General features: G+C 38.2%; 2 protein-coding genes across 3 annotated transcripts in view; one reads left to right on the forward strand and one right to left on the reverse strand.

Moving 5' to 3' along the window:
• Positions 1-25,684, reverse strand: part of LOC145234768 (uncharacterized) — a 40,531-nt gene that overhangs the window by 2,357 nt on the left and 12,490 nt on the right. Inside the window, exons 14-23 of one of the 2 annotated variants that reach the window (XM_080099492.1) lie at positions 4,687-4,864; positions 4,064-4,225; positions 3,736-3,924; positions 3,217-3,501; positions 2,890-3,077; positions 2,364-2,497; positions 1,807-1,949; positions 1,247-1,369; positions 1,015-1,134; positions 5-957 (exon numbers count right to left, since the gene is read on the reverse strand). In XM_080099492.1, the coding sequence (XP_079955618.1) occupies positions 835-957; positions 1,015-1,134; positions 1,247-1,369; positions 1,807-1,949; positions 2,364-2,497; positions 2,890-3,077; positions 3,217-3,501; positions 3,736-3,924; positions 4,064-4,225; positions 4,687-4,864 (1,645 nt within the window). In that variant the 3' untranslated portion in view covers positions 5-834. Of the gene's footprint in view, positions 1-4; positions 958-1,014; positions 1,135-1,246; positions 1,370-1,806; positions 1,950-2,363; positions 2,498-2,889; positions 3,078-3,216; positions 3,502-3,735; positions 3,925-4,063; positions 4,226-4,686; positions 4,865-25,684 lie in introns of those variants that run through there. The other variant, XM_080099491.1, reaches the window with a different exon arrangement.
• Positions 10,089-25,591, forward strand: LOC145232589 (uncharacterized). The gene is made up of 10 exons (XM_080097250.1): positions 10,089-11,051; positions 11,170-11,282; positions 11,388-11,795; positions 14,473-15,231; positions 15,339-15,742; positions 17,809-17,879; positions 19,421-20,178; positions 20,283-20,697; positions 24,277-25,010; positions 25,117-25,591. The coding sequence occupies exons 1-10, from the start codon at positions 10,490-10,492 to the stop codon at positions 25,525-25,527; spliced, it is 4,635 nt and encodes a 1,544-aa protein (XP_079953376.1). The 5' UTR covers positions 10,089-10,489; the 3' UTR covers positions 25,528-25,591.

Consider the following 25,684-nt stretch of genomic DNA (forward strand, 5'->3'; position numbering starts at 1 on the left):
GAAATCATCAAGTATTGTTGTAATAATATTTGTTTATTTTATAATATTGTATAACTATTATTGTTGTTATAATTTTGCAATGACGCACATATTGCAGTTTGGATATTGGGTTTCAAGTTTTGTTTGCGATACATTGCGAAAAGTTACATACATGGTATTATTATTCCTATAATTAAGTAATATTATTCTTTGAAAAATCACACGCCATAACATGTCCTCATCAGTCAGAACAAAAAGCTTTGTTCTTGTGGCAAACATTCCAACAATAGGGGAGACTCGGATGCATAGGCGCCGAGTTTTTCAAAACTGCAAGGTGGCGGACGTAAATTAGGACGTCACATGAACCAATGCGTACAACCACACGAGCTCCAACTAGAAAATAGAATGCAACGTTCGTCAATTTTTTTGAAACAATATTTATTTGAAACACTTTGCTTTAACGTTATTATTGGTTTAGCAACGATTCGGAAACGTTTCGTCAATTTGTTGCTCGTATCACCAAAATAACTATTACAGTCCAATCGCATGGTACACAATAATGGCCATACATTTAATGCCGACAATTGCGTGTTTGGCGTCATAAACAAGACACTAACCAAAACAGGTTGCAGTTCGGCACGTTTTGTTGCTTTTTCGCCAGTACGCTTGTTTTAAAGCAAAATTGTTCCCAGATTTTACGATGTTTCGTACGATACCGCTACAAACAATTTAAAATATCCACGGTGGCCGCCACCGTGCTTTACAAACCCAAGGTGGCGGCGCCACCCCGCCACCGCCCACTCGGCGCCTATGCTCGGATGTATTGTATGCAGAATGGACTCTTGTCTTATATTGTCAGAGTTGCCATATTATGTGTGTCCTTATTTGTTGGTAGAAAAGCTTTGTTCTTGTGGCAAACATTCCAACAATAGGGGAGACTCGAACACTTTTGCTTGTTTCAGTTAGGATTCCACACCTCTGGGTAATAATACTTACAAGTGTAAAAGTGATTATACGCTAAATGTTTTTGTATACCTGATTTAAATAATCGATGCTCGTTGTGAAATATTCGAAATGATTTGTGAAGTTCATTTCCATTATTTTCATTTCGTTATTGTACTTTTCCAATATACGACCTGACGTATCGAATGCTAGCTAAAAAAGAAAATACAAAAACTTGTAAATTTTCAAAATACATTGCGAAATTGTGTTTTGTACATGATTTTGACCATTTTGTGATGTCATCAAACAAGAGTAGTATAAGTACCTGGAAATCTGTGAGCAGAGCAAGTATATCTCTGATATTTAACGACAGAGAATCGTTAACGTCCTTCAGTGATAATTCCAATGCTGATATTGATGAAATCAGACTCATCATCACCTGGTCGTTCTGTACACAAATACAAGGTACAAAGGTATCACAGGGTTGCAATTCGAGATGGATTTTCGGGTGAGGTGAGGGCTAGAGTTTTAAAAAACGGGCTTGCATTGGGTCTGACTTTACACTAAGCATTATTTGTTCGCTAATTTTTGGTCGTGTTTTTTTCCTTAGTTTAGGTTTCCGGCCGGGTTTTATGCTTGTGGTTTCGGATTCGGTCTTTCAGACCAGCTTACAATTCTAAAGTATCATGTTAATGCATCAAAGATTACCAGGCGTTTCGCCCAATCGCAAATCCATTTTGTTACAAGATCACCTGGAATCCCAAACCATTGGTTACTCCGGTTAATTGCAAACCTCCTGATCCAAATAATCGAGAAGACAAAGAAAGAATTATTCTAGAATTCATTAAGTTTATTTATTTATTAAAAGTAAGTTTAATTGTTCACCACAGGGCTTTGCGGTTCGATCTTGCTTATCTCTAGTGAATTTCCCTCCACTCTATCAAGAAGTTGCCGAGTTACGTTTCCTGAGACGTCAAACTCGGCTTCTAGCCTTGTAATTCGAGAACGAGCTTGGTTAAGACCAGACTCTGCAAGCACAAGATACCATAGTAAACTTTTTAACAATAAAGGCCGTATAGAAAATATATAAATTGATACACATTTACTTTTGTATCCTAATTATTTGCACTTCAGTACAAGAATCGATAACGTATCCCTTAACACTAAAACATGGTTCGAGGCATTTTTAGACAGATGTTTGTAAGAACGGTTAAATCTCATAAAACAAAATTAAATCTTTGTTTTATATTGAAGCAGTGTTGCAATTTGGCTTACAAACAGTGTTGATTACGTTTTCCAAGTAAAACTAAAACAAAGTTGTTTTCATGTCCTGTGTTTATAAAACTGAAAATGCCAAAGATCCAAAACCAGTTTATAATATTTCGAAGATCAATATGTTGCGACATAAGATGAAGCCATTGGGATTTATCTTTGATGCTTACCCAGGCCTTCCACTTTGTTCTGAAGTTGTGGATCAATCTCGACAGTCGGTTTATTCAGAGATCGACTGAGTCTTGCATCCAACGTGCTCACTTGTTGTTCCACCCCGTTTGTTCGGTCGTCTAACTCCATTATTCTGACAACAAGAAATTGCCGTTAACATTAACAAACATACATTCATACATGTTGCAAGCCACTTCTGAAGGATGCACAAACGCAACATAAGCGTTGGTTCAATATTGATCATTACCAACATTGACAGAGTATAAACATTTTTCAAAAAAACCCATTTACCTGAGAATTTAAGTACCACTTTCTGCATTCAGCAAGGGGGTTAGGTTTTAATACTATAATCCCGCACTATAATTTTGAAATCAGGCTATTGATTAGTTGTTCATAATTACGCAAAAAAGGAGAACTAGATATCAAACTGGGACAATACCACAACCGAAAAATACACTACATGCAGAAATAACTTATAGATCCAACTATATGTGATGTAAATGTGGTACGTTGAACGAAATATACCTGGACTTGTGGTCCCATTGTTTAGTTTGCAGAACATCTAGTGTCTGTCTATCATCCGCTGCAGCCGAAACGATATTATCAATTTGTCTTGTCCTACTGACTAGAGTCTGCTTGAGGGATGCCAAACTGCTTGCAACTTTGCCGCTTGAAGCGTTAAGCAAACGAATAGCTCCATCGTGCATGTCGACCTACATTCAAAACAATTCTGCTTTAGGTATAAATAACATAACGTCCTGTTCTTATGTGTCAATGACGTGGAAAAGGGGTTTTCCTAAATGCCAAAAGGTGAACAGTTTAATTAGGTTTTAATTAGTTGCAAAATCTTACGTTGGAAAGGAGATAATCTAAATCGCGTCGGTTCGTAGTTCTGTCGCCTAGCAACTGATCCACGTGACCTTGCTGCTCGGAAAACGACATACGAAGCTCCGACGACAGCTGAGTGACGTTATCAAGGCGTGTAGATACCGAAGTTTGAACACTGGAAATTTCATTTCTCAATGTGTCGAGGTTTGAATTTTGGGTGTAAACAGTTTGTTGCAAATCATCGATGAGCTGATAAGTGCCTCGATCCGTAGCGTTGCTAGATTCTTGAAAGCTTTGAAGTACTGCTCCCTGTTAATTCAGATCAAATTTCCGCGTTAAAAATATACTCAACTACATTGCTTTGATAGACGGTAACCCTAAGTACAATTCACGGAAAAAAGCAAGACGTTCCCAACCTCTTTTTAGTCCCAACCTCTTTTCAGTTTCTTGTTTCCACAAGCTGCTTAATTTTTAATTTTTAGCACTCAGTATTTGTAAGAATTCGGGAATAATTTTCTTGTTAGAAACGCTGTGCGTGCTTACCAAATTAGCAACTGATTCCAACGTTCCTTCAACCATGTGCTGTAGTGCTTTTGACGATCGGGTATTTTCGGAAGTTGATCGGTCGAGCTGGGAAACACGTCGGGATATTTTGGAAACATTCCGATCGAGTTCGCTGATAGAACCGATCACCCCTGCTATCAGATCCACTCTCGCACCAAGAACATTCATCTGAAAACATATGATAAATTTTAACACAAAATTAAATGTTCACGTTGTAAATGAATCAAGCAGTTAAATTAATGTGTCGATTTTTTTATTCATTACATTTTGTTTAGGTTAGGAGAAACTTAATAGATAAATGTCTTACATTGTCGTTAATATGATACAGAGACGTTTGTGTTTCTGCCGACCATATCTCTAACGCCTCTAGCGTCGCGTTTCTAATATTAGCGTTGTCATCAGCCACATTTTGCTTCTGAATGATTTCGTTAACCGATTCCCAAACGCTAAGTGCGTTTTCGTTAAACTCCTGCAAAGAATTTATATGAGATTGGAAAAGAGTTTATTAAAAACATATTCGAAAAAACTTGCGACAATGTTTAATAAATAAAACCAGTAAAGCGTGTATACTTAAAAAAGATAAGAAATAAAAAACGTTCAAACGCACTAAGCGCAAACTCGATTTATTTCTAAACTTAAAAATAAAACAAATTGCTCAATATGAAGGTTATTAGATACAGTTTTGGGGCCAATATTGAGCATTTTGGTTGACGATAACTAAATAAAGTACGTTGATAAGTAAAATGACAAACAGCAATAGTTTGGTATGAAGATCAATAAACAATAACGTTGAAACAAACTAAAATCTTCTACGAAAAGACAATGCATTCAAATTGGTTAGGTCATATAAATAAACGATTTTAATCAGACACAACTTATGTTACAATCAAACTGTATAAAACTTCTCCAAAATAAAAAATACAGGCTAACCTCTTGTAATGTAGTAGTCATTTCAGCAAGATCCGAAATCAATTCTCTGTCGCTTTCCATCCATCTCAGTAAGTTAGCGCTGGAAGAAGATTGTGCAACTACCGAAGCATTGATGCTGTTAAGGTCTTCCATCATTTGGTATGTCATTGCGTCGAACTGGTGTAAGGAACGTTCGTGGCTGTAAACAACAAATAGTGATTAGTTGTTGGATTTGATATTGAGATGTTCTGGTTTACAGCAGAGGTGTGCAACTTCTATCGCTGATTGGCCAAATACTATTGGCAAGATAAGCCTAGGCCAAACCTTTATGCAACACAGGTTGACTTTACTTTCTTGCGTACCAAATACGCTCACACGTATTTAACAGCCACCAATAATATTTAGTTCTAACCGCATTTATTGCTTTACAATCAGAAAATTTGAAGGCCGCACAAACTAAGTTAAGTGGGCTAAGTTTGGTCCGCAAACCGCAGGTATATGCGCTTGGTTGTTTCGGCGTGAACCAAAGCGAAATTCGTATTTCTGAGGATATATCTTTCTTCAAACAGTTGGCAACAATAAGAATACAATTTTTTTCGGCGGATTTCATTTAGATTTGTGGGCGACATATAAAAAATGATAAAGCGACAAACCTGATCAACTGCTACTCAACAAAACGGGATAATTTAAGAGTTATTCACACTCAAATTTTCCTGAAAGCAACTTGGCATTGAGAGAAACAATTAGATTACGAGAGGGTACAGACATATTGTTTGGATCTATTATCTTACTTCCTCATTTGAATAAACTTAAATGTCGGAAGAAAGTTTTCCATGCGTGGGAGTTTCATTTTGACACCACAACATTTTGGACCAAAAAATTTTGCTGGGTTTGAGAAAAAAGCAACAAACAAATATTCATTGCTCGTAAACATAAAAAATGCACGTTTATCGCGGTGCAGAGTAAACAACAAATACAAACATAGAATATTGTAGACTAGATGATTCGTAAGAATTTCACACATAATATTAGAAGCTGTCAACGGTATCTGATTAATTATAAAAACAAGATGAAATTAAACTGACAAAAATAAATATATTTAAATTTAAAACGGTCAAAAATCGTCAACAACACTTCCACAATAAGTCACTTGCAAGTTATCAAGTGCAAGTGCCAATGCAAATTTGGCAACGCACTATGCAAACAAAAATCGCACATATCTCTGTTGGACGCGTGCCAAAACGCGAGAGGTGACTGTGACTTGACACCCCGTCGCCTGCTCAAATGTTCGCGATTGGGATGAGGTCCACGCAATAATGTAACTCCAAAATACGATTTATGTTAGCAAATCATTGTAGTTTTTTAAATATATGGTACGATGCATGGTTTATTGACCAAAATATTAAAATATTCCGCAATCTGATTTCCCACGGACATTTTTAAGCAATACATGTTTTAAATAAAAAGTGTTATTTTACATTTGTGATGGAAATATATTTGGTAATGTTGGATAAATTCCTGTTAGTTTTTTTTCCGCATTTTTTTCGTATTTAATAACCAAAAACACCTTGAAAAGTAATATAATCTTGCTTTTGCAAATCGCCCGCAAGATTTTCTGGTTATTTATTCGAAATTTGTTTATTTTTAGAGAAACTAAATTTATCTCATTTTTTCAGGGTTTTATTTTCACCAATCGTTTGCAAGTGCAAGTGCCAATGCAAATTTAAAGACGCACTTGGCGCAAACAAAAGTCGCAAACTTTGCCGTTGGACGCGTGGCAAAACGCGATTATGGCGTAAGAACAAGTCACGTGCTGGGAACTTCACGCCAAATCGAGCACGTGCTCAGCGGGATGATAACAATAGGGTCGGAAGTTCGTGTAACAATGGGTAATTATGGTCATTATCAATGTCGCGAAATTGTGAAAATGATTTGCGGAAATGCATAAAAATCTTAGCAAAAGTTTCGACGTTTGGAAAATGTAGTAGAAAACATTACGCTTTAACTTGTCGATGTTCAAATGCAATATAGCCGCTAGTGTTCAAACGTTTGTTATAGAATGTTGCATACCTTTTGATAATATAATATATATATCTGCATATGAAATTTCCATTTACAAGGTTTGACTTTTATCTAAGTCGCTTACTCCCATTGTATTCGTGTTTTAATCATAGCACAAAAACAAATCAAAATTTGCAAACAATTTGATTCAAAAACGTATTGCATCAAAAGTATGCACATAATTTTCCGCTAAACAGAACTGTCAATGCAATGTATGGAAGAATAACTTCATCGTAGACGCAACATGACGTCACACGTCCACGACAAACGTTTCAAAACCGGAGAGCGAGATTCCGAACCCTGGCCAGAGTTGCAAGCGGGCCCGAAATCTGAGCCCGAACCCGGCCCGAACCCGGCCCGAACCCGGCCCGAACCCGAAACGGTTTTGAGAAGCCCGTTTAGGCCCGAAATTTTGATTGACAGGCCTATTCACGAAAGCCTTGTAACAAAGTATGAGAAAGACAAAAAGAGAAAAGACAACAAACACAATTAACAATAGGGTAAACAATACGTTTCGGAGTAGGGTGGGCTTTAGGCAAAGCCAGAAAATTTTTACTAAAAAAACGGGGGAAACGAAACGAAAAATCAGGCCCGTTTTGAGCCCGTTTTCTGACAAATACCTAAGCCCGAACCCGGCCCGAACCCGAACCCGGCCCGAAAAGCCCGGCCCGACTTGCAACTCTGACCCAGACTACAGACGTATTGTCTTGCGGCATTATTTCACTTCCTCTAATGAATGAACGAGAATCGGAAGTTAAATATCTTGTGGCGTGGGAACGAAATAAACGGATTGAAAAGAATATTATCAACTAAAGATACTTGTCCAACTAAAGGAGTTGTCAATGCGAAAAAATGTAGAAATATGGATTCGAGAAACTTGTAATATTTAAAATGTTATTCCATTGTATTTTAACAAAATTTGGGTGCCGAGTCATTTAGATTACCAAATTATAACGAGCACTTTATGGTGTTAAGAAAATAGGTTTTTAAAATGTTTGGAAATCATAAATCTAATTATCTGAGGGTTCTAGTTCAGAAACGCAAAAAATGTATGTTGAAGAAAACCTGCTTTTCGATTTGGGAGCTTCAGTAATTCAAAACATATTTCGGTGCCAAGTTAGCATCGGTGGCAAGTTACGAAGTGCAAGTGTAAATGCAAATTTGAAGACGCACTTGGCAAACAAAAAACAAAAATCGCGCTGCTGGACGCGTGCCAAACCGCGACTGCGACGTCACAACGCGTCGCGTGCTGGTAAATTTGCGCGTTAGAGCACGTGTGCAGCGGGTAACAATGGAATAGGAAGCTCACGTAACAATAGATAATTAAAGTGATTATCAGTGACGAGAAATTTGGCGAAATTATTTCGGAATTGCGCAAAACGTTCCAAACAATAAAAAATGTACATTTGACTGTTTTTTTTAACTAAGGAAGCATGACAAAAACAATATCATGGTGTAAGATTTGTCAATATTCGAAAGTGCTTAATTGGTTGTTAATTGTTAAAAAAAAGTTCGTGATGTGATGTAATTTATCTAAAAAAGGCTTAAAAGTTGTAAAAATCTCTGGGAAAAATACGTCGAATGTCTTGGGAAAATGTTTTTTTCATGTTTACAAGCATCCTTCGAACACATTTAAACAGTACCTTAAAAATTACCTAGTGTTAAAAAGTCTTATATACCAGTACAAACTTTTGCCCGATATTTTATCTAAAGATTGTTGAAACAATATCTGTGTGGACAAAAATCACAACAATTGTTCAAGACCAAAAATTTCATCACCAGGAGAGCTGCATTTAGAGACCGAGACTACAGACGTATTGTTTAGGGACATTATCGCACTTCCTCAATTGAATGAACAAAAATGTCGGAAGTTAAACATCTTGTGGCGTGGGAATAAAATTAACAGATTGAGAAAAATATCACAAGCTAAAGGTACTTGTCCACCAAACAAAGATACTCCGAACAGGGGTTGTTCACACAAGAAAAATTGTGGAAATATGAATTCGAGAAAATATTGTAATATTTAAAATGTAATTTCTTTGTGTTTTACCAAAAATGTGTGTGTAAGGTTATTTAGAATTTCAAACTAAAATAAGCTTTTTATTATTGCAAGAAAAGTTTTTTTTTAAATGTTTGAAAATCTTAAATCGAATTACCTGAGGATTCTATTTCAAAAACGCATAACATTTGTATGTTGCAGAAAACCTGCATTTCCACTTGGGAGCTTCAGTAATTCAAAACATGTTTATTTCTACGCATCGGTGGCAAGTTGCGAAGTGCAAGTGTAAATGCAAATTTAAAGACGCACTTGGTAAACAAAAATCGACAATCGCGCTGCTGGACGCGTGCCAAAACGCGACTGGGACGTCGTAATGCGTCGCGTGCTGGCAAATTCGCGCGTAGAGGCACGTGCGCAGCGGGTAACAATGGAATAGGAAGCTCACGTAACAATAGATAATTAAAGTGACGAGTAATTTGGCGAAATTATTAAGGAATTGCACAAAAAGTTCAAAACAAAGAAAAATGTACATTAGACTGTTTGGGAAGTGCTGAGTTGCTTGCCCTTAAAAAAGTTTTTGGGTGTCTTGGTTGTTTGCAAAAATGCTTTCAATCTTTGAGAAAATTACGTGTTTTGGGAATGATATTTTAGGTTTAAACACAAACTCCGAACATCCTCAAACCTTAAAAATACAAAAAAATGCAAAATACTGACCTAGCAATAAAATAATATGACAATGTAGTTTACCAAGTAGTTTACCCGAAGGTGGCAAAATAATATGTTTGTGGACGAAACTCACAATAATTATTTAAGACCAAGATTTCATCACCTGGAGAGCTGCATTTGGCGGCCGAGACTGCAGACGTATTGTTTAAGGACATTATCGCACTTCCTCTACTGAATGAACAAAAATGTCGGAAGTTAAACATCTTGTGGCGTGGGAACGAAAGTCACATCATCGACATAGTTAATATCACGAATTTGAATTTTTATGTTAAATGCAAAACAATGGTCGCCGGATTAAATAAAATATGAATCATTGTTTTTATGTTTCTGCAAAATAAAAGAATAAAATGTGTGCTCACTAGCCTCAATATAAAATTCTTTTCTCACCAAAAATATGCTAAGGTGTTTAGACGTTGTGCAAGAAGAAATGAAACATAATTCTACATCTTAAATCTGATCAATATTGGCTTTGTCGCTTAAGTAAATGCATTAATATTTGTCTTGCAGTGTTTTTCCAAGATTTCTACTGAATGTGACAAGACATTTTGAATTTTACAATTAAAATGTCTGAACAAGGGATATCTTTTCAAGTTCTATTGAAACATTACTTAAAGTAAAACTGAATGACCAACCGATATATTTCAGAAGCGCAATAGAATATTTTGCTCGAAAGAAAAGATTATTTGCAAACTAGAAATTGAAGCAATCCAAAACATGTTTACTTCAGCGCATACGAGTTGCCAAGTGCAAGTGCCAATGCAAATTTGAGAACGCAGTTGGCAAATAGAAACAGCTCGCTGCGCTGCTGGACGCGTGCCAAAAAGCGATTGTGACGTGACAACGCGTCATGGGCTGGGAAAGTCGCGCGCCGCTGGAAGGTGACAGCAGAATCGGAAGTTCACGCAACAATAGGTAATTGACGTCATTAGCGGTGACGGCAACTTGAGGAAAAAAGTTCTCGCTTTAAATACGGACGGCTGATCTACCTTGGACATCATTTCGACTCAGCTATCTATCAATTGTACAATCAGCAACAAAATGATGCAATCTACAATCTTAGCTGACCGACCTTACGCAGCTTATGATCCACGATCCAGTTTAAGTGCACACGGTGCGTACTTGGGTCATCAAGGTACCATGGACAGTCAGCATTTCGCTTTTGCTCCACCGCCTACAGCGTCATATTATTCCGGTTACGGGGTCTTCCCTCATTTGCAGCACCAGTTTCAAGCGCAGATGCAACACCCGGTTTACAACAGAGAACCACAGCAGCCGACTAACTGCCTTCAAGAACCTGTCACTTGCAAATGGAAGACACCAGATCATAACGGCGGCCACGTTTGTGGTATCATCTTCCATGACCTCAATGACCTTGTAGGTCACGTGACACGAGATCACGTGGGCGGTATTGAGCAGACTGACCATTCCTGCTATTGGGACGATTGTCCGCGTACAGGCAAGGCTTTCAAGGCCAAGTACAAGTTGGTGAATCATTTGCGCGTTCATACAAGAGAAAAACCGTTCGTGTGCAACTTCCCTGGATGTGGAAAAATGTTTGGAAGAAGTGAAAACCTCAAGATTCATCTTCGTGTTCATACAGGTAAACATCCTATTCGTCCTATTTATTGAAAGTTATTTTACAGTGGTAAATAATGCCTTTAAAAACAGTAAAATGTTTTTAATCTTAATTTACTTTAACAATGATTTTCTTTCTTTAGGTGAAAAACCATTTCCCTGCAAATTTCCCGGATGCGATAGAAGATTCGCAAACAGCTCAGATCGCAAGAAGCACAGCTACATGCATAATACCGAAAAGCTCTACATTTGCAAGGTAAATACCGAAACAAGCTTTCTACAATACATCAATAGAAAAATTCAAACACGTGTAAAAACAAATTTCACAACCAATCACTAAAGTCAATTTCCATTTTTGCAGTACGAAGACTGTGATCGCAGATACACACATCCAAGCTCACTTCGAAAGCACATCAAGATGCACGAAGCAAATGGTGACGTCATGATTGCGTCACCATCATCTTCGTCATCAGCAGCCTCCATTGAGGCTCTATCTCCGATTCCAAGCCCACAGATCGACAACGAAGCTGTGACATCATCACCCGGGATTGATCAGGACCTCAAAGCCCAAAGAAATGACGTAATCATCCCCTTTTCGACGTCATCGCCATTAAAGACATTTGACCACTGGAGTGCGCCAGTCAGCCACCACAGCGACGTGTATATGCCTGTCCAACAACAGCAGTACGCACCACCCACTGCCACTTTTCAACCTAATTTGAACCAGTTTACGGCAGAAAATTTAGTAAATTCCGGTTTTCCTTCGTATCATTAATTTTGTTGTTTCTGTCGAACATCAAATGTGCCTACATACATATATAAGCTATGAATGTGTACAGTATGATTTTTGAATTGCGATGTATTGTGATTTGCGAAATAAAACGTTGAATGAAACCTGGTTTAAAAAGGACTTCTATTTAAGTATTCAAAGGGTCGCCATATTTTTTTTTATATTAACAAGTTGCTTTTCATCCAGTAGTGAGAGTGGACAATAGTAATTGAATAAATGCTTTCAAGTAATACTGGTTCAATCAACAATAACCAGGGCACGTGCCGCTTATACGCTTACGTAACAATGCACGCTGCTATCTCTTCTAGAATTCGGAAGCTGAGAACAATAAGATAACAATAGGAAAATTAAAGGATTGAAATCGTTAAAGACTGTTCATTGTTCGTGAGCGGAGAATACAAATATTTACAATGAGGACATTATTTAATAAGTTAGGTTGATGATTACGGGATAAATAAATGGGGTGGAAAAGTAGACAAGCGCGATTTCATTGTTTCTAGAGATTTTTTATAACAATCGAAAATCTTTCTGACGTTTGTTTGCTTTTCTTACAAATGCGATGTGATGACCTGATGCATAACTAAAATTGAACTGTTGGAATCAGTGGCGCAAATTATAAAATCTTATTTAACTAGATTGCAATCAAATGGCGTGTTTAGGTAACTTGTATTCATTTTTTCATTTTACAATAACAGAAAATAAATAAGCTTGCAAAAAAAATATATATATTTAATTCTTGCTTAAAAAGTCGATAAATTTGTTGCAAATTTAATTTAAAGTATTTATTTTAAAAAAAGTGTTAAATAAAGTACAAAACAAGATAGGTAGTATACAACAAGCCAATTAAGTCTTGTGCGAATGTTAGCAAGTTTTTGACGAATTTGTTGCGAAAGTCAAGTTTGCGTATTGCACTCGTCACCACGCAAGTCTACCTCTTCCACAAGGACCCAATATGACAAAAAGGGCACGTGCCATCCGAGATAAGCACGCGACTAATAGGAGCGACAGAATGATCGGAAACTGAACAACGATGGCAATCAGAGTAATGACCATGATGGGTAAATGATAAAACGGATAATGGTGTGATATAAGAACATCCAGGTTTCTATTCGTGTAAAGGTCACCTTAACTTCTACAAAAAAAATCGATTTGTGACTAGTTGAATGTAACCCTAACACGTTCCTTAATATTTAAAAGAATATTTTTTTTGTTACAACCGTACGTGTGTGAAATTGAGAATTTATTTTGGAACAACTTATGGACAACGTTGCTGATGTCGACGGAATAATGCAATTAAAAACCAACTTTGGGCGACTTTAATCCTTTAACTGCTGAATTTGTTTTGACAAAAATTAATGTTTGGACATGTTCTTGCTCTTTAAGGTTTCATGCAAAATCGATAGAAGATGGGCAAAAACTTTCTCTGGAAAGTTTGTTGGGTAGAAAATTTTCTACAGATTAAAGATATTGAAAATTATTTTTGGCCACGATGTTGCTATTTTACTTTTACCACAAAATACATTTTTGAAAAGAGTTCCGAATGGAAAATTGTGTATATGTTGTTGTTAAAATTGGATTGGTCGTAAACAAGTGAGAACGTGTACCATCTAAAACTCGAATATTTGTAAGTTACAGGCGAAAGTCAAGTTTGCACTTCGCGCAATTTAACCCGGCAGTCTACATAGTCAACAATCACCCGGTATGCGTAACAACAGGCACGCGACACGTGTGATAAGCACTCTAATCGTCGATACGACCACGGGGTCGGAAACTAAGTAATAAGGGCAATTATGGTAATGACCTTCATGGTTGACAATGCCGGAAAACGAATAATTATCTATCACAAAAGAGTCTGTGCGGTAAGCATGGGAATAATGTGCCTTTTCCGATTTATTGTCGTTAATATTTTTTTGCAAAATTTTGTTTGGAACCAATTTTAGACCATTAGAAAAATCACACATATTGCAAATACACTTAGCTAATAAATTTTGTTGTTTATCGAAATTTTCCCAAAATCCCAACAACTTTTACTGTAATTAAAATAATTTATCGTCGGACAATTATTCTTCCTTTCACTTTAAAATTCTAATGAAGCAGCAAATTGTTTTTACATCGTATCCCTGCCATACTCTAAAGAAAGTGCAAATAAACAACTCAATCCACAAGCTCAAGTGCAAACATCGAAATACGTGGGAGGGTCAACACCAGAATGACCACCGGTCATTCACGCCCAGCAGGTCGCGTGGCAGCTCGTGGTTGGGGTGCGAGATAATGACCGGTCAGTGCAAATAGACGGGCACGCGTGCGTGAGGAAAGCGACGGGCGATCGGAAGGACGACCAACGAAGATAATTGGTGATGTCTGATGAGAAAAAAGTTTGGAAATCGACGGGAAGTTGGTATAAAAAGCTAACTGCCTGGCGTGAAGTCATCAGTTGTGGCTCCAAGCGAGTCTTACAAACAAGAACGTCTTTTGGCTTATTGGCGTAAAACGTTTTGGATCTTTTTACATGGTCCAATTTCAAATAATAAACTACACGTGTTATTTTTTGTGTAGTTATAAAGAACGAGTTGTTACTGCAACTTTGTTCCATCAATAAATATTATACAGAAATATTTTTGATATAATCTGTAAATGCAAAAAAAATCTTCTTTAGAAATTGAATTACACTGAACTAACCATTGTTTTCGTTTGTTCAGATTTGTTTGCAAAAAACTATCTAAACGATATCATGATGCAATCATCAATCATTGCTGATCGTCCGTACGCTGCGTACGACCCCCGGGCTGCTTTTCCGGCAGCTCACAGCTCATTTTTACCACAACATCAGCCACATGCAAGCTTCGAACTACAGGTCGCCTTTCACGGCAACCCCACATCGTCATACTTACCAGGGTATGGGGTATTCCCCCAAATCCCGCTTCATTATCAGCACCCAACGTCGGTTCCAGCTTACAACCCATTCCCTTCACCAACAATCTCGACACTTAAAGAACCAGTTACATGTCAATGGAAGTCACCCAACCAAAACGGTGGACTAGTGTGTGGAGTTGTTTTTCATGACCTTAATGACCTAGTGGGTCACGTGACACGAGATCACGTGGGCGGCATCGAGCAGACCGATCACACGTGCTACTGGGCCGGTTGTTCGCGCGCTGCCAAAGCTTTCAAGGCCAAGTACAAGTTGGTGAATCATATACGCGTGCACACTGGTGAAAAACCGTTCGTCTGCAACTTCCCTGGATGCGGGAAAACCTTTGGAAGAAGTGAGAACTTGAAGATCCACAAAAGAATCCACACCGGTGAAAAACCATTTCCCTGCAAATTTCCTGGATGTGATAGAAGATTCGGAAACAGCTCGGATCGCAAAAAGCACACTTATATGCACAACACCGAAAAACTTTACACTTGTCATGTAAGTATTCATAAACGAACATTAATTTCCAATCCTAAAACTTAATAACTTTGGTTCTAGTTTCTTTATTTTTGTTCATAAGTTTAAACGTTTTCCTTTATCAACAGTACGAAGATTGCGATCGAAGCTACACACATCCGAGCTCGTTGCGAAAACACATCCGAATGCACGAAAGCAACGGTGACGTCATTTCAAGCAGTGGTGGCGAAAATTCACCATCCACGTCACCGCATTCGTCATGCAGCTCGCCAGCCTCATCTCAGGGCCAAACCGAGCCAGCCAATCAACCATACGAAATCGAGACGTCACCCATCGGCGCGTTGCCTTCGCCAACACCGACTACGTCACTTGTCCCTACCCACAACTGGGAATCGGAACAGCAGGGCTTTGCGACGTCATCAAGTGTCCTTCAATACCCAACAAAGCATGCAACGTATCAAGAAAATACGATGCAACAACAACAACCCTATTTCGATTTCACATCTATCGCATCTGGTTTTCCTCATTTTTGATTAGTATTTCGTTATGCGTATCGCGTATGTATATTTGTTCCAAACGACGCTTCGTAGAATAAATTGAGTTTTTGCGCGCTTAAAAAGTTGTTTGTGCAAAAAGCAAGTACGTGAAGCAATAGCTGGTACTCACCAGCAATATATACTGTTCGTGTGCAACCATGCTAAACTTGAGAAAATGTAGGAATGAAGCGGAACTCTCAAGATTTACTTTCATGTTTACACAGACAAGCAGTTCGAAGTATTCTGCTGTGCCTCTGTACCTTTAAAAACTAAATAAAGCTTTCCAAAGCGATATAATTAAAGCAATTATTGTTAAGTTTATCTTACATCTTAGGCCGAAAGAAGAACTGTTACATTACCCACCAAAACTATACATTTACAAGGTCAATATCGAAGCAGATTTTCTGCAAGTACGATCATACAATCGGTCAACCTTATGTCACACTTTTAACCATACTTAAAGCACCCTCTTTTTCTTTTTGGTGAGAAGATTGCGGTAACAGATACACAGGAAAGCTTACTTCGAAATCAAATCAAGTTGCACGACAAAAAAGCTGACGTCATGACTGCGTCATCATCAACAAAACCCGTCGATAAATAATCTATTCTCAATTTTTAGTCCGCAGGTCTACAACAAAATTATTTCATTACTGCTGCGCGCAAGGCATTAATCAATATTGCGATGTATTTCATTTCTGACGTCACAAAAATGAAAAGAGTTCAACACTGGAGTGTGCCAGTCAACCAACACAATGATGCGAAGATGCCTATTTACTAACAGCAGCATAACACATTGTAACAGAATTTAACCCAGTTTTTGGCAGAAAATTGTCTAAATGGCAGTTTTGTATTGATTACTCCTTTTGGAAGTTAAATCCAAATCCTTTAAATTAAGCGTTTATGTTAAACACCGTATTCGAGGTTCAATAAATGTAATGTCAATAGCGAAACCTTTCTGTAAAAGATTATTTTGAACCGAAAAGTTAAATTCAATTCATGATAGCTGGCTTATGGGTTAAAAGTTAAAAGTAAAGATAATAATCACAAATGTCCAGAGTATTACATCAACTTATACATTTAAGAAGAAATTTGTTTATGAATCAGAAAAGAAAATAACGTATTTTTATTTACATTTTTTGAGCGCCTATGCAACGCCTGCAACGCCTATGGTCAGTCGAGCTGACTGTTGCATTGCAAGATTGTTAAATATTCTTTTTATTTCATCTTTTTTTAGGCTTAATGTGTTGGTGACTTCAAGTTAGCTTAACCTATCAGATTGTATTGGGTTGAATCAATGCCGCTTAAGTTTCTTCCTCGGGGAAACACAAGTGGCCACGACAGGATTAGAAGCCGCAACCTTGAGAGCATCAGGTCATTGTTATAACCACAAAATTACCAGAGAGATCAGGTTACACAACTACATTACTATCAGCGAGAGTGAACACTAGCTGATGATGAAATGTTTCCAAATGCTGTTGGTTCAATCAACAATAATGGGGACACGCGTCGCTGCACAACGTTAAGCTCTACAACACGGAAGAGGAGAACAGTACGCTAACAATGGGCAGTTAAAGAATGGAAATCGGTAATTACTTCTCATTGTTCTAAAGCGAATAATGCAAACATTGACAACTATAGACTTTAATTTAAAAATAGGATTCATAGAATAAGATTTCGATTACGATTTTGCGAAATTAATTTGCTGTAAAATTAGGCAGTCACGTTTTGAACACAGTTTTGGTTGATAAAACTTGAAATATACAATCGACAATCGTTTATGATATTCGTTATCGTCCCCTATGTATTAACCAATAAGATAATCCACCTTCCATACGCTTGTAATTATTTTTAAGTTTTCAGTTGTATAGTGAGACTACTTCTTTATCTGGAACATGGTTAAAGAATTAAGTAGCTTTTGCACTGAAAACGAAAATGAAAGACACCGAAAGCCGAATTGGTACTGGTATTTCCGTCTTGAAATGTACCACCAAGTCGATTTTGCAATTGATTTTCCGTCTTCTTCTGTGAATGTAAATATTACAACAATTCTGTCTATTTTTAGCTTCCTTACCGCTGTTCTTGTAACCCACCCTCTCCCAGTCACATTCCACCACTACATGACGCACATAAGAAGTGAGTACTTATGGACGATGAATGGTTAAATCCAGACCAACATATCATTCTTAGCCTATTTCCAAATTTTGTCACGTTCTCCCCTTTGAGAACAATGCTTCGTAACACAAATTTTCCTGCCACAAACATTTCATCGTTTGGAACCGAGAATTTAGACTGGTTCAGTGGGCAAACTTGGATTGGTTGTAAACAAGTGAGAACTGATACCATCTAATACATTAGTTCAAATATTTTGCAGGTTAGAGGCGAGAGTCGAGTTTGCACTTTTGCGGAGGTCGCCGCGCCAGTCTGCATAGTCAACAATCGCCCTGTGTGGCGTAACAATAGGCACGCGACATGTGCGATAAACGCTGAAACCGGAGATACGAGCGCTCTGGTCGGAAACTGAGTAATAAAGGTAATTATGGTAATGACCTTGTTGGATAATTCCGGAAAACGAATAATTATGCACGACAAAAGAGTCTGTGCGGATTGTATGGGAATAATGTACGTTTTTCTGATCAGTTGTCATTGATTGAATATTTTTCTGCACATTTTAGGTGAAGAAATTTTTTCAATCGATTAAATACTAACTCCCCTTAGCAAATTTAGGGATCCTAATTTTGATTTTCGAAACTAAATGGAAATATTTACATAACGATAAGTCAGAAAGTTAAAACATCCGGCAGAAATTACAAATTTTCAGTACCAAACTAATTCACATCCTCACAAACTTAAACCTGCTATGCAAATCTTTTTTGCTGACCATTTTTTTCCTATTTTGAAATATTTGTAAATTCCCACATTTTTCAATCAATGTGACAAATACATTGATGCCGAGTGATGCGTATATTCAAAACAAAGGCAAAATTAACAACTTGTTTGTAAATTAACAAGGGGATGCTTAAAGATATGGATAAGTAGCAACTTGTTTTGCATCGTATTCCCTGCTGCCACACTCCCAAGAAAGTGCAAATAAACAACTCAATCCACAAGCTCAAGTGCAAACATCGAAACACGTGGGAGGGTCAATACCAGACTGACCACCGGTCATTCACGCCCAGCAGGTCGCGTGGCAGCTCGTGGTTGGGGTGCGAGATAATGACCGGTCAGTGCAAACACACTGCCACGCGTGCGTGAGGAAAGCGACGGGCGATCGGAAGGACGAAGAGCGAAGGTAATTGGTGATGTCTGATGAGAAAAAAGTTTGGAAATCGACGGGAAGTTGGTATAAAAAGCTAACTGCCTGGCGTGAAGTCATCAGTTGTGGCTCAAAGCGAGTCTTACAAACAAGAATGTCTTTTGGCTTATTGGCGTAAAACGTTTTGGATGTTTTATATGGTCCAATTTCAAATTATAAACTATCTGATTGAAAACTTGCAAGTCTTAAGTCGTCCACCATTTTTTAGATTTATTCATAAACTATCTGTGTTCGTTTTTTATGTAATTATAAAGGACATAAAGAACGTTGGAATAGTTACTGACACTTTGTTTAATCATTAATTAAGTTTGCAGACATATTTATGATATAATCTGTAAATGCAAAAAAAATCTTCTTTGAGAATTGAATTACACTGAATTAACCATTGTTTTTGTTTGTTCAGATTTGTTTGCAAAAAACTATCTAAACGATATCATGATGCAATCATCAATCATTGCTGATCGTCCGTACGCTGCGTACGACCCCCGGGCTGCTTTTCCGGCAGCTCACAGTTCATTCTTACCTCAACAGCAGCCACATGCAAGCTTTGAACCACAGGTCGCCTTCCACGCCAACCCCACGTCGTCATATTTACCAGGGTATGGGGTATTCCCTCAAATCCCAGTTCATTATCAGCACCCAACGTCAGTTCCTGCTTACAACCCAATCCCTTCACCAACAATTTCGACACTTAAAGAACCAGTTACATGTCAATGGAAGTCACCTAACCAAAACGGCGGACTAGTGTGTGGAGTGGTTTTCCATGACCTCAATGACCTTGTGGGTCACGTGACACGAGATCACGTGGGCGGCATCGAGCAGACCGACCACACGTGCTACTGGGGCAGTTGTTCGCGCACTAACAAGGCTTTCAAGGCCAAGTACAAGTTGGTAAATCATTTACGCGTTCACACTGGTGAAAAACCGTTCGTCTGCAACTTCCCTGGATGCGGAAAAACCTTTGGAAGAAGTGAGAACTTGAAGATCCACAAAAGAACCCACACCGGTGAAAAACCATTTCCCTGCAAATTTCCTGGATGTGATAGAAGATTCGGAAACAGCTCAGACCGCAAGAAGCACTCTTACATGCATAACACCGAAAAACTGTACACTTGCCATGTAAGTATTCATAAACGGACAATTATTTAAAATATCAAACTTTAATTTATCTTTGTATTCATATTACTTTAGTTACATATTTAAACGTTTTCCTTTGTCAACAGTACGAAGATTGTGATCGCAGTTACACACACCCGTGCTCGTTGCGAAAACACATCCGAATGCACGAAAGCAATGGTGATGTCATTTCAAGCAGTGGCAGCGAAACGTCAACATCTACGTCCCCGCATTCGTCATGCAGCTCGCCTGCTTCATCCCAGGGCCAGGCCGAACCAGCCCATCAGCCATACTACTTAAACGAAATTGTGACGTCACCCATTGGCGCGTTGCCTTCGCCAACTACGACTATGTCAGTTTTGCCTACCCACAATTGGGAAAATGAAGAACACGACTTTGTGACCTCATCGAGCGGTCTTCAATACCCAACAAAACATGCAACGTATCAGGAAAATACGATGCTACCACCACAACAACAACCTTATTTCGATTTCACATCTATCGCATCTGGTTTTGCTCATTGTTGAATAGTTTAAGTGTTTTATTTTGCGTGTCGCGAATGTGCACTTGTTCCAAACGAGGTTTCGAAGAGTACATTGACTACTATTCGCGCGCTTTAAAAGTTGTTCGTGCAAAAAGCAAGTACGTAAATATAACTAACTAGCTGGTACACACCAGCAAGATACTGTTCATGTGCAACTTTTTTGAATTTAAGCGAAAACTCTTAAGATTCATGTTTTCACAGACAAACACTTCAGGTATTCTGCTGTGCGTCAGTATTGCTTCAAAAACTTAGGCAAACAAACGCTTGCCAATGCGATAGTATAGACAGTTTGTTATTTAGTGGAACTGTTGTTTACATCTAAGACAGAAAGAAGAACTGCTGTATTATGCACAAAAACTATACGCTTCCAAGGTCAATATCCAAACAGATTTTCCTGCAACACAATCAGTCGACCTTGTGTCACACTTTTACCCATACTAAAGCAATTTCTTCTTCATTTTGGTAAGAAGATTGCGATAGCAGATACACGTGAAAGCTCACTTTGAAATCAAATCAAGATTCACGACGATAAAGCTGTCGTCATAACTGCGTCATCATCAACAAAGCCCGTCGATACTCTATCCCCATTTGCTTGTCCGCAGGTTCCCAACAAAGTTATGACATGGTCACTCGACTCAAGGCACTAACAATATTACGAGGCATCACATTTCTGACATTAAAAAATATAAACCTTCACCATTGGAGTGCACCAGTCAACCAGCACAATGACGCGAAGATTCCTATTCACCATCAGCAGTACTACACATTGTAACACAATTTAATGTCTACTCTAGAGTACAACATCACCTTATCCATTTAAGAAGAAATTTGTTTATAAATCAAAAAAGAAAATAACGTATTTTTTATTCAATTATTTGGGCTCCTGTAAAGCCCGATTAGGCAAAAGACAACATGAATGTGCAGTCGAGTTGACTGTTTCATTGCAAGATTATTGAATAATTTTTTATTCAGTCTTTTTTAGGCTTAAGTGTTGGTGACTTCAAGTTAGCTCAACCCATGCATCAGATTCCATTGGTTTGAATCAATGCCGCCTAAGTTTCATCCTCAGGGAAACACAAACCGTCGAGTCAGGATTAGAACACACAACCTTGCGAATATAAGGTCATTGTGCTAACCACTCACAAAATTACCAGACAGACCAAGTTAAATTACAGCTATTAGCGAGAGTGAACAATAGCTGATGATTGAATGCATCCAAATGCTTTTGGTTCAATCAACAATAATGGAGACACGAGTCGCCGTGATAGTAAAGTAACAATGCAAGTTAAAATCTGCCCGACGCAGCTTTGAGCTCTAGAATACGGAAGCGAAGAACAATACGCTAACAATGAGACAATAAAGCGTGGAAACCAGGAATGACTCCTCATTGTTCTTAATCGAAGAGAGCAAATATTGGAAACTAAACTTTAATTTGAAATGGATTTATGGAATAATTTTTCAATTAGGATTTTGATTCATTAAAGTGCTGGAAAATTAGGCAGTTACGTTTTGAATACAGTTTTGGTTTGAAATAAACAATCGACAATCATTTTGTGACGTTTGTTACCGTTCCCTATATATTAATCAAAAAGTTGATCCAACTTCTATACGCTTCTATAATTTTTTGAGTTTGCAGTTATATAGTGAGACTACCTCTCTGTTTGGAACATGGTCAAAGCATTAAGTAACTTTTGGACTGAAAACGAAAATGATAGACACCGAAAGCGAATTTGTAGTGGTATTTCCGTATTATAATGTATCACTGAGCCGGAACTTCCAATTGATTTTTCGCCTTTTTTAAATGTAAATATTACAAAATTTCTGACAATTTTTAGTTTCCTTACCGCTGTTCTTGTAACCCAACCTCACCCAGTCACAATCCACCACTATATGACGCACATAAGAAGTGAGTACTGATGGACAATGAATGGTTAAATCCAGACCAACATATCATTCTTAGCATATTTCCATATTTTGCCACGTTCTCCTATTTGAAAACAATGCTTCGTAACACCACTTTTCTTGCCACAAACATATCGTTTGGAACCGAGAAATTAGACTGGTTCAGTAGGCAAACTTAGATTGGTCGTAAACAAGTGAGAACTGATACCATCCAATACATTGGTTCAAATATTTTGCAGGTTAGAGGCGAAAGTCGAGTTTGCACTTTTACGGAGGTCGTCGCGCCAGTCTGCATAGTCAACAATCGCGCTGTGTGTCGTAACAATAGGCACGCGACATGTGCGATAAGCGCTGAAACCGGAGATAGGAGCGCTCTGGTCGGAAACTGAATAATAAAGGTAATTATGGTAATGACCTTGTTGGATAATCCTGGAAAACGAATAATTATGTACGACAAAAGAGTCTGTGCGGATTGTATGGGAATAATGTACACTTTTCTGATCAGTTGTCATTGATTGAATATTTTTCTGCACATTTTAGGTGAAGAAAAAATTTTCAAACTCCCCTTTGCAAATTCAGGGATCCTAATTTTGATTTTCGAAACTAAATGGGAATATTTACATAGCAATCAGTTGGAAAGTTAAGACATTTGGCAGAAATTACAAACAGGTATATAATTGTTGAGAAAAAAAACAGTGTTTATGGATGACACATAATAATCCTTTTCGGAATAGTAGTCGGTTCATGGCACATTTTGCTTAAAATTTTCAGTACCAAACTAATTCACATCTTCACAAAATTAAACCTGCTTTGCAAATCTTTTTTGCTGACCAATTTTTTTCCTATTTTGTAATATTTGTAAATTTCCACAATTTTTAATCAATATGACAAATACATTGATGCCGAGTGATGCGTATATTCTAAACAAAGGCAAAATTAATAACTTGTTTCTAAATTAACAAGGGGATGCTTAAAGATGTTGATAAGTAGCAACTTGTTTTGCATCGTATTCCCTGCTGCCACACTCCCAAGAAAGTGCAAATAAACAACTCAATCCACAAGCTCAAGTGCAAACATAGAATTACCTGGGAAGGTCAACACCAGACTGGCCACCGGTCATCCACGCCCAGCAGGTCGCGTGGCAGCTCGGGGCTTAAGTGCGAGATAATGACCGGTCAGTGCAAATAGACGGCCACGCGTGCGTGAGGAAAGCGACGGGCGATCGGAAGGACGAAGAGCGAAGGTAATTGGTGATGTCTGATGAGAAAAAAGTTTGGAAATCAACGGGAAGTTGGTATAAAAAGCTAACTTCCTGGCGTGAAGTCATCAGTTGTGGCTCAAAGCGAGTCTTACAAACAAGAATGTCTTTTGGCTTATTGGCGTAAAACGTTTTGGATGTTTTATATGGTCCAATTTCAAATTATAAACTATCTGATTGAAAACTTTGACAAGCCTCAAGTCGTCCACCGTTTGTTAGATTTATTCATAAACTATCTGTGTTCGTTTTTTGTGTAATTATAAAGGGCATAAAGAACGTTGGAATAGTTACTGACACTTTGTTCAGTCATTAATTAATTTTACTGAAATATTTATGATATAATCTGTAAATGCAAAAAAAATCTTATATAGAAATTAAATTACACTGAATTAACCATTGTTTTTATTTGTTCAGATTTGTTTGCAAAAAAACTATTTAACCGATATCATGATGCAATCATCAATCATTGCTGATCGTCCGTACGCTGCGTACGACCCCCGAGTTTCTTTTCCGGCAGCTCACAGTTCATTCTTACCTCAACAGCAGCCACATGCAAGCTTTGAACCACAGGTCTCCTTCCACGGCAACCCCACATCGTCATACTTACCAGGGTATGGGGTATTCCCTCAAATCCCAATCCATTATCAGCACCCAACGTCAGTTCCTGCTTACAACCCAATCCCTTCACCAACAATTTCGACACTTCAAGAACCGGTTACATGTCAATGGAAGTCACCTAACCAAAACGGTGGTCACGTGTGTGGAGTGATTTTCCATGACCTCAATGACCTTGTGGGTCACGTGACACGAGACCACGTGGGCGGCATCGAGCAGACCGACCACACGTGCTACTGGGCCGGTTGTTCGCGCGCTGCCAAAGCTTTCAAAGCCAAGTACAAGTTGGTGAATCATTTACGCGTGCACACTGGTGAAAAACCGTTCGTCTGCAACTTCCCTGGATGCGGGAAAACCTTTGGAAGAAGTGAGAACTTTAAGATCCATAAAAGAACCCACACCGGTGAAAAACCATTTCCCTGCAAATTTCCTGGATGTGATAGAAGATTCGGAAACAGCTCAGACCGCAAGAAGCACTCTTACATGCACAACACCGAAAAACTGTACACTTGCCATGTAAGTATTCATAAACGAACAATAATTCATAATATGAAACCTTAATTTATCTTTTTGTATTCGTATTACGTTGGTCACACATTTAAACGTTTTCCTTTATCAACAGTACGTAGATTGTGATCGAAGCTACACACACCCGTGCTCGTTGCGAAAACACATCCGAATGCACGAAAGCAACGGCGACGTCATTTCGAGCAGCGGTAGTGAAACGTCACCATCTACATCACCGCATTCGTCATGCAGCTCGCCAGCCTCATCTCAGGGTCAGGTCGATTCGGCCATTCAACCCTACGAAATCGTGACGTCACCCATCGGCGCGTTGCCTTCGCCACCTACGACTACGTCACTTGTGCCTACCCAAAACTGGGAATCAGAACAGCAGGGCTTTGTGTTATCATCAGGTGTCCTTCAATACCCAACAAAACATGCAACGTATCAGGAAAATACGATGCTGCCACAACAACAGCAACCTTATTTCGATTTCACATCTATCGCATCTGGTTTTGCTCATTGTTGAATATATTTTTATGTTTGCTATTTTGCCTTTGACACATTTATAATAAAAACGAGAAAAACGATGACGTATAATGATAATTTTTTTTTACGCAGTCAGACATCATTGCTGCTGTGTTTTGTCATGAAAAGTGTCCGTTCTATTCAGTTTTTCGTGTCAC

The sequence above is a fragment of the Phallusia mammillata genome, chromosome 6 (genome assembly GCF_965637545.1).
Source record: "Phallusia mammillata chromosome 6, kaPhaMamm4.hap1.1, whole genome shotgun sequence".
Taxonomy (NCBI): Eukaryota; Metazoa; Chordata; class Ascidiacea; order Phlebobranchia; family Ascidiidae; genus Phallusia; species Phallusia mammillata.